The sequence below is a fragment of the Monocercomonoides exilis genome (assembly GCF_001643675.1).
Source record: "Monocercomonoides exilis strain PA203 chromosome Unknown scaffold28-1221067, whole genome shotgun sequence".
Taxonomy (NCBI): domain Eukaryota; phylum Preaxostyla; order Oxymonadida; family Polymastigidae; genus Monocercomonoides; species Monocercomonoides exilis.
Genome location: NW_027150573.1, coordinates 873,633 through 892,559, shown reverse-complemented (window position 1 = coordinate 892,559; position 18,927 = coordinate 873,633). Strand labels below are relative to the sequence as shown.

Below are 18,927 nucleotides of genomic sequence, written 5' to 3'. Positions count from 1 at the left end.
TCTCCAAAATAATGATTGACAATTGTTGAAGCCAGGAGATAATCATTATGCTCCATTCAAATAAATTATGATCATTAATGCCATATCAATTTTTTATTCATTTAAGTCTGAAAATATATTGCATTTCAGTTTAAAATTAACAAAAAATGATTATCACATAACTATTTTGATTTTTCGATTGAAAATAGTTTGTATGGGTGTTAAGATCTGTAAAGATTTTTGCGAGCGAATATTTATGATTTCTGAAGATTTATTGGGGCCCCAGGATCCAATAGCCATTGTTGGACTTGGTGCGCGTTTGCCAGGGGGTGCAAACTCACCTGAACAGTTTTGGAACTTGCTTCTTGAAGGTTATGATGCAATAACTGATATTCCAAAGGATCGTTGGGATGGGAAATATTTCCATGATCCGGAAAACCTTGGACTTGTTGGTAAATCTATTCAAGATAAGGGTGGCTTTTTGAAAGGATATAATATCGATGAGGTAGATTTGAAATTCTTCTATTTATCGCCAAGAGAAGCTAAGACCCTTGATCCAAATCAGAGACTATTGCTAGAAGTTACTTATGAAACTTTCGAAAATGCAGGAGTTGCACTTGAGCAGATGAGCGGAAGTCGAACTGGAGTTTTTGTTGGAATCTCTGCAACAGATTATTCACATTTACAATTTCCGGACATTAATACGATTGATGTTCACACACAAACTGGCGTTTCTACTTCAATCGTTGCAAATCGCATATCATATTTTTACAATCTTATTGGTCCTTCATTCATTGTAGACACTGCTTGCTCTTCAACGCTTGTTGCATTAAATTGTGCTTGCCAGTCGATGAGAACTCACGAATGCGATTCAGCGTTATGCGGAGCAGTAAATTTAATGATGTTTCCCGAAATTTCAATTGGATTTTCAAAACTTGGAGTGCTCTCTCCAGACGGACATTGCAAGGCATTTGATGCAAAAGCAAATGGATACGTGAGATCTGAAGGATGTGGAATGGTCCTTTTGAAACGTTTGTCTGATGCAGAAAGGGATGGTAATCGAATTTTTGCAGTTATCAGAGGAACCCACGTTGGGTCGGATGGCCATTATCAACAACAAATGACATCTCCATCTGAGCAGCAGCAAGCTGTTGTGATTCGAGAAGTGCTGAGAAAGTCTAGTATATCAACAGCTGACATTACTTATGTTGAATCTCATGGAACAGGTACTTTTGTTGGAGATCCTATTGAATGTCGCTCAGTTAGTTCTGTGCTTAATATTGGGCGTGATACTGGAAATCCAATTCTCATCGGTTCAGCAAAGTCAAATGTTGGGCATTTAGAACCTGCAGCAGGTATCGTTTCGTTGATTAAAATGGCTATGGTGATGAAGCATGGAGTTATTCCTCCAACAATAAATGTGAAAAAAGCTAATCCGAACATTGACTTGAAAAAGCTTAACATGAAAATAGTTACAACAACAACAAAATTCCCAGCTCCTCTACGGCCAGAAGTTCCTCGCTCTGCACTTGTTTCAGCCTTTGGCTTTGGAGGCACGAATGGTGGATGTGTAATTCAAGAATACAGAGGAGGCAAAGGATTGAAAGATGTGAAGAGTGGTGTAAAAGAAATCGAAAGAGATGAACTGTTTCTGCTTTCTGCTCGTTCTGTTGAGTCATTGAAAGAACAAGCGAAACGACTTGCAGATTATTTGGAAATGCCATCATCGGCACCAATACAGCATGTAGCATATACACTTGGCTGCCATCGAACACAACACAAGCAGTGTAGGCTTGCCTTTGTAGCTGACTCAAAAGAGAAAGCAATTGCAGAACTTAGAGCTTTTGTGAATGACGAGAAAGATACAGGAATTGTCCAAACTCGGTTTGCTTCATTAACACCTACTGAAAAGTTGAGAAAGCTGTGCCTTGTTTACTGTGGACAAGGATCGCAATGGTACGGAATGGGAAGAGAACTATACAGAGAAAATGTTGTATTTCGAGAATGGATGGATAGAATAGACAATTGCCTGAAGGAACTCGGAGCAGAATATTCAATTGTCGAGGAAATTATCACAGGAACAGAGGAAACATCCCATGTAGATCAAGTGGAATATCTTCAACCAATCTTCTTTGCCATCCAGGTTTGCGTTTACAAAGTGATGGAAGCCGCTGGTGTGAAGCCTGATATCATTGTCGGACATTCACTGGGAGAGATTGCTGCTGCTCATGTTTCTGGAGCTTTATCAATTGAAGATGCGACTCGCGTTGCATGGGAGCGTTCGAAAGGACAAAAGTTCTGCAACGGAATGGGTCATATGGCTGCTGTCACTGGCGAGAAAGATGATCTTTTATCTCTGATTGAAGGAAAGAAAGTGGATATTGCAGGACACAACGCACCAACGCGTTGGAATATTTCAGGCGAAACTGAAGACATGAACGAAGTGGAAAGAGTTGCAACTGAAAACGAAGAATCATCAATTCGTGTCAGAAGGCTTCTTGTTGACGAGCCAATGCATTCACAGTATGTGGATCTTGTTCACGATCAGATCATTTCAGGGCTGAAAGGAATCACACCTCTACGACCTTCAACACCACTTGTATCAACATATACACCCTTGGAAAAGGAAGTGAAAATGGATGGAGAGTATTGGTGGGCATCATTGCGTAACCCTGTACAATTTATGGGAGCCATTCTAGAGATGATTAGGCGAACGTCTACAGATTCTTCAGGAGACGAGGATTCAGTAAAAAACGAGGAAGATGAAGATAAAAAGGAAGATGGATCAAGCCATTCTGCAAAGGAAATCGAATGGGTATTCTTGGAATGTGGGCCCCACAACGTGCTTCGAACATTCCTCGGAGAAATTATGGGTTCGGAAGGAAAGCCTTTCATTTATGTTCCAACACTATTGAGAAAAGCTGAAAATGAAAGAATGCTGATGCTGCGATCCCTGGCAAACGTGTATTGTCTTGGGTACAATTTGGATTTGAAGAAGTCTGTGTTTGTGCCATACAACACATACGACGAACGAAAAGCACGTGTTTTGTTCGAAGAGTCCTCATTGTCTGCAAAAGAGGATGTGAGTGAGTACTGCTTTGTTGAAGGACTGCCATTGTACGCATGGACACGAACACAGTGCTGGAATGAGTCTCCAATGCAACATGAGCATCGTTTGGGTCCAGCTGATGGACACCCCATTGCGAGAATTAGACAAGACACACTCAACCCTTGCTGGCAGAGTGATATATCTACATCACACATCCCGTGGGTGCTGGACCATTGCCTGCAAGGAAACATTGTCGTTCCTGGAGTGACTTTTGTGGAGTGTATATTGACTTGTGGACGAAGAGTATTTGGAGACAGACCTTTCTGGCTGCGAGATGTGCAGTTTCTGAATGCATTCTATATGAACAAAGGAGAAACGGTCAGAGTGAATATTTCATTTGATCCTATCCACAAGCCAGGCTCCCGTTCTGCTACAGTTAATGCATACAATGTCACATTATCTTCTCGTGTTCTTCCAAAAGGTGAGTTCACGTTGCACTGTGCTGTTGTGATGGAAGCTGAAGAGGAAGTGATTAAGAGAGAAAAGCAACAGTTAACAACAATCCCGCTCCTTCAGCCAGACTTTGTTCCTTCGCAGCCAAGTCAAGCGTTTGATACAATTGATCTCGATGCGTACAGAAAGATGTGCCCTATCGAAATACCAATCGACCAATTCTTCGCCCAGCTTTGGACAGATGGACTGGAACTTAAACGCCAGTTGCGTCTTACAAGACGAATTTGGATCAATGACAGAGACAATCCTTTAATGTCACTTGCCTACATTGAAGTCAATCCAGAGACAACCGAAGAAGAGCTCGGGAAGTGGGGATTTATGTATCCTCCTTTCCTCGACTCCTGCTTGCAGTCAGGTCTGTCAGCCAGAGAGAAAAGAGGTGCATTCTTCCCTGTTGAGGCTGTGCGTGCGAGCTTTATCAGATCAGTGCCAAAGACGGCAAGACATTGCTGGTCATTATCTCGCAAGGATCCAATCACTGGGCGACTGTCTATGACATGCTGTGATGACGAAGGAAAAGTGTATGGATCTCTTCAGGATGTTCTTATTCGATATTTGGAATCAGGAAAAAGAGGAAGCAAACTGGGAATGATTGGTGGAGCAGAAACTCCGATGTTTGAACACAAATGGGAGCAGATTGCAACTCTGCCATCTTCATCGAGCGAAACACAATCGAAATCAGCTGCATTTCCAATAATTTCCTTTGATGAACTGGACAAAGATTTTGGAAATACCACAGGACTTCCTTCTCTTGACAACGCTCAATTTTTAGAAGAATGCAATGCGATGATGAACGGAATAGGATCAGAATTTCAGACAAAGGAAATGGCAGATGTTGTTGTTCCAATGAATAACACGCTTACTGTTGCTATTATTCTCGAAGTTTTCAGATCAAAATTGAATCTATGGAAAGAAGAAGCTGAGCTGATTCGCTCAAAGAAGATTGACGTTTCTGCAATCAAAGCTATTCCAGTGAAACAACTTGCTGAATCCGTAAATATTCTTCCGTTCTATCACAGACTCTTCTTGCTTCTATCCCGCTATCTTTCTGAGGCTGGATATCTAACTTTGTCATTAACTCCAGAAGCTCAACAAAAAGCGAACACTGAACCCACATTCTTCATTGAAAACTATGTTATAGCTCCATTAGCACCGTTCTTCCATGATGAAACGCAGACACTTCCTCACAACGAAGACTGCAACGCATTGGCTGCTGAGATTCTTACAAAATACCCTCAAATGCGCCCTTCTACCACTCTCATGATGGATGTTGGGCGAAGGATGAAAGATGTGATTGTGGACGGTGAAAATGCAGTCACATTGATCTTTAAAGATAAAGGGCTTGCTGATGCTGTTTACAGAGACGATGGAGAGGTGCGTACACTGAACTATGTGACACAGGGTGTCTTGCAAAGGCTTGTTGCAGCGGTGCAAGCACAGAAGAAGAACAAAGAGGCAGCTGGACTTTCTGAAGAAGAAACTGTGCTAAAAGAGACAAAAAGTGATTGTCCGCTGAAAATTCTTGAAGTTGGAGCAGGAACTGGTGGAACAACTGCATATTTGATGGAGTTTTTGGATCCGCTTACCACAACGTACACATACACCGACATTTCAGCATCTTTCTTTGGAACGGCAAAACAACGTTTCTCTCGCTATGCATCTTTCATGAATTTCCAGACGTTAAACATCGAGAATTCTCCAGTAGAGCAAGGCTTTGAGCCACACTCACAGGATATCATCATTGCAGCGAATGTTGTTCATGCCACATCTGATCTGTCTGCTACACTTTCTCACATTCAACAGCTTCTCAAGCCAGGAGGGTACTTAATACTTCTCGAAGCTTTGAGCGGACTGAAATGGCTTGATATTGTCTTTGGATTAACCGACGGATGGTGGGCACTCAAAGATACAAAATTCAGACAGCATCCATTGTTGACCCCGGACATGTGGAGAGATATATTGAAAGAGACTGGGTTTTCATCAAGTCATGTATTTAATGAATGGACAGCTGGAATTCAAGGTGATTCTCAACAAAAGAAGATATTTGCACGTTTGGGTGTTACTGTTGCACAGGCATCTCAATTACCAAAAGAACAGATTGACAAGCAAATCGCTCTTTTCTCTGAAAAGAAACAAGAATGGATTGAGCACGCAACTGAGGCAGGCAAATCCAAGGCAACAACAACATGCGTTGTATTTGTGGAAGATAGGAACCTCGTTTCAGGGAGACTCATTTCTTCTCTTCTTCGGGATGGCCATATCGTCATTGGAGCAACACATTCACCACTTCCGAATGCCAAAGAGAGTGACTCTGCATCGCTTCTTCATCAACTTTGCGCATCTTCACAAAATGTTCTTCCAAATGATCCACAAAAGCCGTATGGATCTCTGCTTGATGAGAAAGAAATATCTGCATTTCTACAAAACTTTTATGCGATATATATTCCTGATGCTTCAACAAAGCGTGATGGCTATGATTCCATTTTCAATCTCGTGACAGAAAAGAAGTTGCCTGCAATCGTTGCACTTGTCCATCTCTGGTCACTTGATCTGCCATGTGTTGCAAAGACTGAAGATGAAGTGAAACATGGTTTTGAAATGAATATTTATTCACCATTGTATATGGCGCATGCTCTGATGGATGCTTCAAAGACACCAGCTGTTTCTTCGCACATAACCACTTGGGGAGTGACAGAAGGAGTGTGGTGTGTGACTGGACGCTCACAGGGAATGGTGAAAGGTGAAGTTGGTCTTGGGCAGTCAACCATATGGGGACTTAACAGATCCATTATCAACGAGCTCGACTCCGTTCATCCTCGTTCGCTCGACATTGCAAGATGTCCTGGAAGCACTGAAGTCAGTGGAGTTGTGGGTATTCTCAGCTCAACAGCCCTTGATGCAAAGGAAAAGGCCGAAAAAGAAGGAAGCTCTCCATCAATAAAAGCACCAACATCTGCTGTTGTTGAACTATGCGAGACAGAAATTGCAGTTAGAGGTAACAAATGCTTTGGACAGCGTCTTATTCAATTCCACGATAGCTCAGAATTAGCACTTGTGGAAAAATCTCTTCCAAGTATTCCGCTTGCACCATCTTCAAATTCATCTGCTTCTGCTTCTGCTTCTGCTTCTTCTGCATCTTCATCCAGTTGCACAGGAGCTTCTGAATCTTATTACACGTTAACAACACCAAGGAAAAATCTTTTATGTCTTGAAGAGCGTTTCCGAATGGCGGAGTTGCCAGCTGGAGAAGTTGAGGTTGAAGTGGCAGCATCTGGTGTTGTTTATCGAGATGTGATGATGTGGACGTGGCAGCTTCCAGAGAATGCAAGGCAAGGTTCTAACTTGGGTATTGAATTTGCTGGAATAGTACGTCGAATTGGAGATGGCGTGACTCGTGTGAAAGTTGGCGATAGAGTGTTTGGTGTTGGAAGGGAGTGCTGTGGCCTGTACACGGTTGTACACGAAAAGAATGTTGGATTATGTCCAAATGATGGTAAGTATTCATGGGATCAACTTGGTGCCATTGGGTTGGAGATGAGCACTGTATATTATTCGTTGGTTACTGTTGCCAAGGTGAAAAAAGGTGATTATGTGCTGATCCATGCTGGAAGCGGTGGAATTGGATTGTGTGCCATATCTCTATGCAGACACTTCGGTGCCATTCCAATTGTTACAACACGATCAGAATGGAAGCGAAACTATCTTTCAAAGATGGGAGTTCCATATGTTCTTTCATCAGAATCACCTGCATTCGCACAAGAATGCAAAAAGATCACAAATGGAAAAGGTGTAAATATTGTTCTGAACTCTCTTCCGTCGCAAGAGCTGATACATGCTGGACTATCTTCATTGTGCAAAGGAGGAGTATTTGTTGAAATCGGAAAAGTTGACTTGTATCAAGGAACAATGGTTTCTCTTCTTCCATTCATTTCCAATATTACATACAGAGTTGTAGCCATAGATCAATTCATTTATGATAATGACGATATTTTATCTGAGGTGTTTGATGGATGTTCTAAATTGCTTTGTTCAAACTCTTTTGTTCCACCTCCTGTCACCACATTTGCACTCTCTCAAGCTGAAGATGCCTACTCGTTCATGAAAGATGGTAGACATGTGGGGAAAGTTGTGATTGCTCCGATTTCTTCTAATCTTCCTTTGTGCGGTGAGTGCACAAGCTCATCAAATGAATATACATCACTCTGCGTACCACACTTCCGCCGAGTCATTGGAGCAGAGTCGCAAGGAAACTATATTGATGCAACAAAGACATACCTTGTGACAGGTGGTACAGCTGGATTCTCTCTCTCATTGGCCACAGGACTATTGAAAAGAGGAGCAAAGTATCTTGCTGTCTCTTCTCGTTCAGGAAAGGGCGATTCAACGCGTCAACAGCACTTTGAAGCATTACGAAAGAAATATGGTGCTGATATTAGAGTATTCAAGTGCGATGCATCTTCACCAGAGGAAACTCGTGCAATGTTGGCTGAGATAAGAAAGACAATGCCTCCAATTACTGGTGTCATTCACGGTGCTATGCTTTTGCATGATGGGTATATGATGAATCTGGATGATAAAGCGTTTTGGGAGGTTCTTGGTCCAAAATCCTTTGGCGCATGGCTGATACACGAGGACACTGTTAGGAATAATGATCCTATCACAATGTTTGTGCTTCTTTCTTCTTTGAATGTTGTTGTAGGTACACACGGACAGGCAAACTATGGATCAGCAAACATGTTTCTTGATTCACTTTCATTATATCGACGATCACAAGGACTTCCATGCATTTCTGTGCAATGGGGAGTGCTTGGTGGAGTTGGGTATGTTCATCGAAACACAACAACACTTGGAGCAAATATGGGACAGTTTGGATTCAGAGCATTTTCATCAGACTGGGCGAATAGAATTCTGCATACATGTCTTGAAGCACAAGCTGATATTGAGGATGAACACATTGGACGGAAAAGATTCCTCGAAGAGAACGCTGGTCATCATTCTCTTAGCGCATCACTTGCACAGCTTCAGGCAGAAACATTCAAGAAGCTGCCAATGGGCCTTCGTCCATTTTCGCTCCGACCTGAAAATGAAGCACAACATCCATCGCATTTCTTTGATGGAGCTGAGTCTCTAACAAACATACGAGCTGCAAGACGTGTGTTCAATCATCCGCTTTCAGTTCCTGTGACTGTAGGCGTGTTCAATGTTAGTTGGGAGCCTCTATTTGCATTCATGGCATCGCTCGCAGAAACTGGACGGTTTAAGTACATAAAAGAACAAGTCGACAGAGAAATTGAGCTTCGAAGCGAAACATCAAAATCAAATGAAAGTGGCAGCGCGACTGAATCGACATCATCGTCTTCAACGAGCAAAAGCGGACAATATGCTTCTGTAGCAGAAGCATTGAGGACAATAGTGTCCCCTGAGGAGTCTGTAGCATTCCTTGCTCAAGCAATTGCCAAAGAATCTGCTCGCGTTTTGGGTATATCGTCAGAAGAAGAGATATCAATAGATGTTCCACTTTCCCAATATGGTCTTGATTCACTTACAGCTGTTGAAATGAAGAACTGGACAGAGAAGCAAGTGAAAGTTGACATTCCTGTTGTTGACTTTGTGAGGGGACCATCGTCCGACCAGCTGGCGCGGAGCATGCTGGCCAAGTTTTATGAAAAATTCCAGAGACCAAAACAGTCTACTCCATCCGAAACAGGAGAAGCAACTACAAGTGGCACAAGTACCGCCTCAAGTGCATCTACAGCATCAACCAAGCAGTCTGAGCGAGCTACTGAGAAAGCGCAGTCTTTGCCTGAAAAGGAGTTTGAAGAACATAAGGAGAAAAAGAAGCAGCCATTGACTGCTTACGTGTTCACAGGCCAATCAGGATTGAAGGCAGGCGTTGGAATGGACATATATGAACTGTATCCAGAAGCCAAAGAAATATGGGACAAATGTGATGCCCACTTTATGGAGGAGCTTGGAATTTCAATTCTGAAAATTGTGAGAGAAAATCCAATTGAATACAAAATTGATTTCACTGATGGAGAAAAAGGAAGGATTTTGCGCGAGAAGTACATGAACTTCAGAATTACTAACGATGATGCTGTCATGAAAGAAGTGCATTCAGTTGATCCAACAATCAATTCACGTGCTTTCCCGAATGTTGCGCCAGACACACCTCACTTTATCTTCCATTCTCCCACAGGACTTCTCTCAATGACACACTTTGCTCAGCCTATCATCATCATTTACGAGTATGTTGCTTTGGCCTGCCTGAGAAGCCATCAAAATAGCAAGCAAATCAAAGAGGACCTTTCTAATAGACATCTTTTCTGTGGTCATTCATTGGGCGAGTATTGCGCCTTGACAGCGATGGGAGGAATTGCCTCGGCAGAAGAAATGGCAATGGTGTGCTTCATGCGAGGAATGGTGATGCAGAGCTGTGTTCCTCGTGATCCTGTCACGCACATGACTGACTATGCAATGGCTGCTGTTTCACCAATGCGTGTGGCTCCTTGGTTCAAGATCGAACATCTTAAGAATGTTATTGAATGCACTGTCAACTCATGCGGAGGAAGACTTCTACAGATCGTGAATTACAATGTTTACAATGATCAATATGTCGTATCTGGTGAGAAGTATGCTATCTGGCAGCTTTCTATTGTACTTACACACGTTGAGGAGCAAACCCGGAAGAAAAATGAAGATTCATCATTCAAATACGACGAAGAGTTGCTCGCAAAATCAATCCTCAGTGAGATTGATCGATTCTGTTACGAAGCAATTTCTGCATATCCCTATGCATCAACACCAATCAAGTTACCTCGCACCACTTCTGTAATGCCCCTTGAAGGTATTGACATGCCTTTCCACTCGAGTGTGCTGAGAAAAGTTGTCCCTCTCTTCCGCTCCTTCTTGGATTCGAGGCTTCCTTCCGTTGACGCCTTCGCATACGCTGATCGTCTGATAGGCAAATTTATCACAAACACTTATAGCAAGGAAACATTCTCACTCTCTCTGAGCTACGTTCGCCAGCTTATAGCAGTCACCAACTCACCGTATTTGAGAGAAGCTGTTGGACAACTTGTAGATCCGAGTGTCAACGAAATGGTACTTATTCATGGAATGAAGAATTCACAATCATCCTCATCGTCTAATGCATACCCCCCTTGGCTCTCTATGAGCAACAATGAAAAAGCACGCTTGCTTCTTCGGGAATCACTTTCATATCAGTTTGCATCACCTGTACAGTGGATTGACACTCAAAACACCTTTATGTTAAACGGCATCCGCCGAGTTATTGAAATTGGGCCTTCAAAAACATTGTCTACAATGTTCTCAAAATCGATAATGCGTTTGAAAGAACAAGGAGAACAAGGACATAAGATACAACAATTTATTATCCGTATGAACAATCGTTCTTCACCAAATGCGACTGAAAAAGGAAAAGCAACATTAGGAGCAGTAAACAGTGGGATTGAGATATTGACTTTTGCAACCGACAGAGAAGTACTTGAACAATTGGTAAAGGAAGAAGTTCAAAACTAACATAATTTATTGCTCCAAATTTTTTTACCTGAATTTATTCTATTTTTTATTTTAATATTTAATTTTGTTATGTTTTATTTTAACTTTATGTTTTTTTGTTCATTTGTTTTTTATTGTTTGAATTCTCTTATAATTATTATCCACTCTGTTTATTAAGAATGTTATTGAAAGATATGTTGTAAATTGGCGTCATTGCAATCTTGAGTTCTAATATGTTGCTGTTTATTGGGATTTGATAAAGGATTCCACGTTTAGCAAGAAATGTTATGTTTGTTATGTTCATAAACACTATCATCTTGGTTTGAGAGTTTTCCGAGTGCTGTTTCCCTCAAGCTTGAGGGAATTTATTCTAAAAAATTATTATTTATTTTGAATGTCTTTCTTACAATCAGTCTCTATGGATTTATTACCTTTTATGTATTTTCATATCGTATTTATTTGATTTTTGACGCTCACCTTTATTTCAAACAGCTGTATTTTGTACATAATTCAAAAGCAATTTTTTTTCCTTCTTTAATGCATGTTACAAAACAATCTATTGCAATTTGTAACTCATTAGGCTGCAGAATTCACGATTATTAAATTATAACCATTGTTGAAAATTTTGAGCCCTTGAATCATTAGGGAACATTCAATGCGAATCAATTGTTTGTCATCAGTTTTTAAATGTTAATAAAAATAGAAAGCAATTATTTCAAAGACTTAGATTTCACAATATCATGTTTAACAAACATGTGTTAGTAAACGAAAAATCAATTATGAATTGGGCAATTGATCCCATTAAAGAATGGCAGGTTTTCTGTAAATGATCCCGAGTTCAGTTCATCGCCTGCTTGCGCATTCCTCAATCATTGAAATCAGAAGTGTTCTTATATCTCCGAATTAATCATATCATAACACATTTGGCTTCAAATGGACCAACTATTTCATACAGCTGTACCTCTTTCCAGGCTTTCCTTGATGGCAGTTGTGTGCTTATCATAATCTCTCCGCAGCTTCTTGTTAAACTTCTTGTTTCCTTCATGTATTGCATCTACTTCTTCTTCTGCTTCTTTGTCTATATCCTTTCCAGCCATAAGCCCAACTGATCTCCGATGACGATGGAATTTTTCCTTTCGTAAATCTCTGTAAAATTGCATAAATATATAATTTGGTATTTGATTTATATACATAAAAATTTTGACAGTTACAAAGAAAATTTTGAGTTTCATACTCTTTATTCAAAGTCTTTATAAATTCATCAACGCGCTTTCTATCAACTGGTAAAATAACTTGACCTTTCTCAGAAAGAGATGCGGTGCTTGAGGTCAATTCATTTTGCTTTCTTCTCTCGTATTCATCCTTTTGACAAAGAAAAAGAAAAAGAAAAAAATATTTCCAAAGCGCAAATAAAATAAGAAATGAAACATACCAAATCGACAAAGAGGTTTTCAGATCTCTTTTTGAAAGCTTTTCTGGTTGCTTCATAATTCACAAAATCTTTGAAATCGATTTAAGAGAAATTCAAAAAAAAATGTTGTTAGAAAATAGATGAATTTTAAACAGAGATTTTTTTTGTCAAACCTCGGTGAAATCCATCGAGTTGCTTTTGTTTTTCTCGTTTTTTCGCTTGCTTCATTCGAAGTCCAGCTTCAAGAGCAGTTTCTTCCATAAGAGATGGATCAATAGTCTCACCTGATTCGAGTGCAGCGGCTAGTTTCTCTTGTTTTTCTTGGTTCTCTTTTGCTCTTCTAATTTTTTCCTGTTTCCAAAAAGGCAATGATTTCTTTAACTCCTCTTCAACAATAACATCACGGATTTTTTTTCTTTCCTCATTCTAAAGAAAATAAAACAAATATATTTTCATTTTATTTTTATAAAAAATAGCTTTAAGTGCATGCCATCTTCAAGCGCAATTCGAATAATCTCCTTTTGTTAAGTTCTAGTCTGTCCAAAGTTTCATCATCAGATTCTGAAATGTCCGAAGATGTATCTTCAGAATTACTTTTGTAGTCATCAGAATCATCTGTCATATGTTTTTCTTCCCCTCCTTCTCCACTTTCATCTTTATGATCATTGTCTTCGCTTGAAGAATCATCGAGATCATATTTTTTGTTTTTAATTGAATCAAGCTCTTCATCGGAGCTATCATCGCTAAAAGAAGATGGCCTTTTAATTTTTTTTAATGATATCTCTGAATTGTCATTTGTAACTTCCTTTGAGATTTTTTCTTCGGTATTATTATTCATAATTGATCAAATAATGCCATCTTTCATATGTGAATCAAACTTTTTTGTTAATTTGTCATAATGAACATTCAAGATGTTTCAAAACCCCAGAAATCAACAGCAATAGTAACAGGTGGAGTTCATTCTGCTTTATCTTTAGCAGAAAAATGCGGAATTCCATTGGTTTGAACAGATAAATTCTTTTTGAATCTTCAACACTTTGCTAAAGGCCATATCAAATCAATTGGAAATAAAAAAAGAAGATAAGTTATATGATATTCAGATGCTCATTTTACAAAAAGAAGCCGAACTTCTTGAGGTTTTGCAAACTTTTATTTTAATTTAAATAGTTTCACAATAATCAATTTTCAGCAAAATAATATGATTGAAATATTACGATTAAAAGAAAAGACTGCGGATTTTTGTGAAGAATCATCGATAAGTTTGTGAATATTTTTTATTTTTCTGAACTTTAAAAGTAAATAGTGAGCAAAATAAGTGCGGTGTCAAAAGTTTCAGAACTTTTAAAGCAAACCTTGGCAAAAAAAGATAAAATAAGTATCATATTACAGCGTTCTTCTCAGTCGAATTGGATTTCATTGGGGAAAGAAGGACAAGAGTTTGGAGATCTTTTTTAACTTTTTTTCAAATGATGTTGTTTCAAAGAGAATTCAATTCAATGGTGATGAAAATACCAACAATTCTCGCCAATCTTTGTGACAGTTTCAAGAAAATTATCTGGGCTTTCCAATTTATGGAATCTCCGTTGGAAATGGTTTGTTCATTTTTAAAAAGAATTATTTTCTCTATTATGAAATGAATGTTTCGATGGAAAAAAAAAAAAATAGACATCAATTTTATCACAAATTGAAAATTTGATAACCTTTCAAAATCAATATCACGATTCTGTTCAGCAGTGCTTAGATTTGATTTCAACAAACGATGAAGAAGTTTGAGCTTCGAATTAAAAATAACTTTCTGAATTTAAGCAATTGATTTGCATATTTGGAAAAGTTAAATTGTAAACCTACAATATTGTGAAGTTATATTTTTTGTTGTGATTGTGCGTTTTTTTATTAAGAATATTTGTTTTACAATAGTTACATGTTAAAAATTTTAGTGATTTTATTTAATTTCTTGTTTATTTCTCCTCAATTATCAAATAAGATATTTTGATGATGATGATGATGATGATTTTGTTGTTATTGAAATAATGGATTTTTTGCGTGATAAGTACAAAATAAAGTTAATTGTCGATAATGTAAGTGTTGTTGCATTTATAATGCAAAAATATGTGATTCAATATGTGGGGAAATGTTTGTATTGAGTTTGTGAAAAGCAAATTATCATTGAAAAAAGAAAGACTAATCTTTAACAAGATTTTAGCTGATGATAATCAACTTCAAAACATAAAAATTACTTATTTTTTACAAAATATGCATCCGTTATCAATTTTTCACTGAATTACAATTCATAATAAAATTATTTAGAGGTTTCTAAATATAAGAGCATCCAATTTACTCGAACAACGTACTCCATTTGTTCGTAATAACGTATGCCTTTTAAAAAAAGAATGAAATAAATCATTCAAAAAGCTAACTTATAAATATTGGTAAAAACTAAATTTCAACAAAATCAAGCAATGCAAAAAAACAAAAAAATAAAATTCAAAATGTTAAAAAATATAAAATACAAAAAACAAAAAAACATACCAAAGTTTAACAAAATTCTTAAACAAAAAATTAATTATTAATTCGTTATAATGAGCCATTAGCTCTAAATGGTACTTATTCTTGAAGATTTATAATGTTCTTTTTCTTTACTTGTCTGTAAATAAACAGGTGGAGACCTATTATATTTCACATAAAAGAGGGGGTTTTTTAACAAAGAAATATGATTGTTTCATAAGAGTAGCAAAAATATTAACAGCAAACCAATGCAAATTTTCTGAATTAAGAATGATTTTCGGCCTTCGTCGATGATGCTCTTCTAAAATTGCTGGAGATAAATCAAAAACATAATCTCCATGCACATATTTCAATAATTGAAAACGCTAATAATAATTTTTAATGAGAAATAAAAAGATTTTGTTTTTATGATGTTAGAAATTTTAACACAAAGATAAAAAACCTTAATTGTTTGAATTATATCATCGACTGTGATTGAAGTGATTGCTGAGATTTGCTTCACAGAAATCGGACCGGTCATCGAAGAAAGAACCTGAATTATTGTGTATTTCCAATAGCTTATGTGAATTATAATAAAAATTCATTATTTATGTAATAAATATGTGAATGTTTAATATGAAAATGAAAAAATTCATTCACAGCTAATAGAAATTCATACTTAAAATACGATAAAACACCCAAATCTGAAAGAGGGGTTAACGGCGTTCCAGCTCTGCCTTCTTTCTTTGATAACTCATATGCTTTTATCATTCAATAGTTGGTTTAGAATGTCAATTTTAAAAAAATGAAGGAAAATAAAAAAGAAAATACAAAAAAATGAATGAGAAAAAATAATTTAAAATGATCGACAAAAATTGTTCAAATTTATAAAAGAGAGACAAAACACAAAATAAAACAAAAACAAACACAAAACAAAACATTCAATTTATTTGAAAGCACATACAAAACGAAATAAGAAAGCGTCCATATCCTTTTTGCTGGTATGGAGGCAGGACCATAATACACGCCAGATTAAAATTTGATTCTGACTCTTTTTCTTTTGAAAAATAACCAACAAAATGACATCCTTGCTTATCAACCTGTTACATTCATTACACAGAAAAGAAAATTCATGAAGATGATTAAGTTCATTTAATGTTAATACATATTTTAAATAACACACAAAAAGATGAAAAGCCTTTCAAAATAAACATATTCAATTATTTCTTCACAGATATTTTCTTTAAAATAATTCAAACTTCAGTAATTCCCTTCTTTTCAAGCACACCTCAGTTAAAACGTAAAATAAAAATATATCAGCAATCTCAGGTCCTGTTTTATGATCAAGAAATAGTTTGGAGATCAGTGATAGATTCTGGCAGTAAACTCTTTGTTTGAAGCCATCCACTTCGAACATGCTGATTTCTCCTTGTCTGAAAATCTCATCACCTGGAGGACATAACATTTTGCATTTTGTCTTTAATTCAAATGTCAAATTCGTATAATTCATATCGTTCATTGAAAAAACATTCAAAATTGAAAGATAATCAAACCATATGTCTATCAAGACTTCTTTTAACTCTAAACGGGGTTAAGCAATATTCACAAATGTATAACATTTCGCTTCGCTTTTCCTCTCCAAGAACATCAGCAGGATATGGTGAATAATACCAAGTATCAATTTCATATCTTCCCAACCAAATTCGATCTATATTTCTTGGTAATGGCTCGTATGTCATTCCAGATCCGGTTCCGCTACGTTTTGCTCGTTTAGCTCTGTTTTCACCTTTGGCACCACCTTCAAGGTCATCTGTACGAGATTCAGGATGAGAATTTGAATGTTGTTCTTCATGATGCTATTTTTTCATCAGTCCATTATAATTTTATTTGATAAAAGAATTTTTTTCCAATAAAAGTATACTCAGCAAAAGAAAAAAGGCAAACCTTCTTTTGAGCTTCACGCTTTCGAGTTCCATCAAAAATTGGTTTCACCCCTGGCTTAAATTTATCAATTGTAACCCACTCATCCATACGCCTATTATCTTTGAATAAATAAACGAGCAATAAATTGGAAAAATATATTGATCAAATACATCCATCAAAATGAACGTAATATGTTTCTTCCCCTTTTGTATTTGTACGATCGAGAATAGTTGCTAACAAATATCGTTTTTCCATTTGACTAAAGCAAGGAAGTTTCATATCAATTTCATATTTAAATTTTGAATTAGTTTCAGCATCGTCAGAATCAATTGTGCGAGACATCAAAAATTGTGCTTTTGATTGTTTGTACAAAAAAAAGTTTTTTCCAATTTTTCAATTCTTTCTCATTATAATAATCTGCGCATACATGGATCGCAATATTCAATTTTCAGTCACTAAAATTTTTTCAAAAAAAAAATTACTGATCAAATACCCTTCACTAATTTCGGTCAATGTTATTTTTTCTCAAATTTTTTTTGAAAATATTTATTTAGTAATATTTGGTTTAAAATAATTTTTATCAAAATGTGATAAATATATTTGAACATATTTTGAGAAAACAATTTGAAAGGAAAATAAACTCTTTTTTTATTAACTTTGAAAACGATTTTGTGTGTTTTTTTAAATTTTAGTTTAATTAATTGTTCACAATAATGATTTTTTTATAGCTCAGATATTTATCTCGAAATTTGAAGTTTTATACGAGGAATAAAGTTTTATTTTTTCCAACAGAATCTGTTTTCTTTTTCTATTTTTTTTGGCACAGTGAAGCTCGGTTATAATCACTTCGGTTGTAATCAAGATCGCAAATAATCACATTTTTTGTGCATCAATAAATTTTGCATTTTTTATGTGTGATTTCATCGGTTATAATCACACTAAAATCGTGAATAATAACATATTTTGAAAAATTAAAAGTGATTTTTTTTGTCTATTTTGAAAATTTTGAAAAAATGAAAGTTGATTTTTTCTGCTTTAAAATGAATAAAAAATTTCATTTAACATAAAAAATTGAATAATCAAAACAAATGTGTGGATTTTAATAAACATTGAAAATTTTCTTTGTTTATCTTCAAGAAAAAAATTCAGAAATACTTTCCAACGAAAAAATGATTCGGTTATAATCAAGTTCTGTATTAATCTCAAAAAATCGGGCAAAATGGTTTGTGATTATGACCGAGCTTGACTGAATATATTTTAGTGATTGTTTTTGAATCCATATTATCTCAATCAAATATTTCAGTTTGAGAATTCACTTTGAAATATGAACATAAAAGCAGTTAAAGTGAACTAACTCTTTAAAGTGAATTTTTTGACGAATTGAATCTCAGACATCTTCATTTTTAACGATTACCATGATTTTTTTTTTTAGGAAAGAATATTTTATCTCCAAAGAAATAAAACCTTTGAAGAATCAAAACTCTGAAAAAAGTTAAGATTTCCATTATTATCACCCGTTTCATTTTGAAAGTTTGAGACGGAGTCAAAAATGAAGGGTTCGGAAAAAGTAAATTGAATCAGATTGATATCAAAATAAGCAGTGGATAATGATTGTGTGCTTTTGAACCATGAAAATTAAATCCAAAGGATATCAGATTGCTTCAATAAATTTCAACACACAAATATGATATTAAATGGGTGTATATTTTAAAGATCATATCTTTTTTCGGAATGTCTACTTTTTATTGGTTTAATATATAATTGGATATGAATTTTCCATTTAAAAAAAAAATGAAAACAGACTAAAAAATTAATGCTTCAAATATCCTTCATAAAAAAAAACAACTTTGAAAGTTGGTAAAACTATTTTGTGATGTTTAATTGATATTCGAAGCGAATTTTCACACCGAATTTTTATCTAAAAAATTAGGATTCATTAATTATCACCAAAATATGTTCAATTATTTTTTGAAACCATAACATTTTTCGGGATGTTTGTCTTTGTGAAAATTCATTGACATGTGTGTTTATTTTTAAAAATCATAAC

The 18,927-nt window shown here is 36.3% G+C and overlaps 4 protein-coding genes across 4 annotated transcripts; 2 read left to right on the top strand and 2 right to left on the bottom strand.

The window, feature by feature from the left end:
- Positions 1-235: 235 nt before the first annotated feature.
- On the top strand, positions 236-11,579 carry MONOS_12510 (putative polyketide synthase PksE; the record flags this gene model as incomplete). Its single annotated transcript, XM_067865138.1, has 2 exons — positions 236-3,306; positions 3,346-11,579. 2 exons carry the CDS (start codon positions 236-238, stop codon positions 11,081-11,083), a joined length of 10,809 nt encoding a protein of 3,602 aa, XP_067725767.1. The 3' UTR covers positions 11,084-11,579.
- Positions 11,580-11,787: 208 nt separating this feature from the next.
- MONOS_12511 (pre-mRNA-splicing factor SYF2) lies at positions 11,788-13,311 on the bottom strand (the record flags this gene model as incomplete). The annotated part of the gene is made up of 5 exons (XM_067865139.1): positions 11,788-12,208; positions 12,297-12,424; positions 12,495-12,562; positions 12,647-12,899; positions 12,964-13,311. The coding sequence occupies 5 exons, from the start codon at positions 13,309-13,311 to the stop codon at positions 12,010-12,012; spliced, it is 996 nt and encodes a 331-aa protein (XP_067725766.1). The 3' UTR covers positions 11,788-12,009.
- A 60-nt stretch (positions 13,312-13,371) lies between these two features.
- MONOS_17729 (putative HAUS augmin-like complex subunit 2) lies at positions 13,372-14,246 on the top strand (the record flags this gene model as incomplete). Its single annotated transcript, XM_067870677.1, has 6 exons — positions 13,372-13,473; positions 13,520-13,609; positions 13,663-13,732; positions 13,777-13,909; positions 13,957-14,065; positions 14,139-14,246. The coding sequence occupies 6 exons, from the start codon at positions 13,372-13,374 to the stop codon at positions 14,244-14,246; spliced, it is 612 nt and encodes a 203-aa protein (XP_067725765.1).
- Positions 14,247-15,066: 820 nt separating this feature from the next.
- Positions 15,067-17,369, bottom strand: MONOS_12512 (putative histone acetyltransferase MYST1; the record flags this gene model as incomplete). The annotated part of the gene is made up of 10 exons (XM_067865140.1): positions 17,308-17,369; positions 17,051-17,233; positions 16,902-16,999; positions 16,511-16,813; positions 16,246-16,434; positions 15,922-16,057; positions 15,637-15,718; positions 15,421-15,535; positions 15,225-15,343; positions 15,067-15,139 (listed from the first exon to the last, which is right to left on the bottom strand). The coding sequence occupies exons 2-10, from the start codon at positions 17,220-17,222 to the stop codon at positions 15,067-15,069; spliced, it is 1,287 nt and encodes a 428-aa protein (XP_067725764.1). The 5' UTR covers positions 17,223-17,233; positions 17,308-17,369.
- Between the last annotated feature and the right edge of the window lie 1,558 nt (positions 17,370-18,927).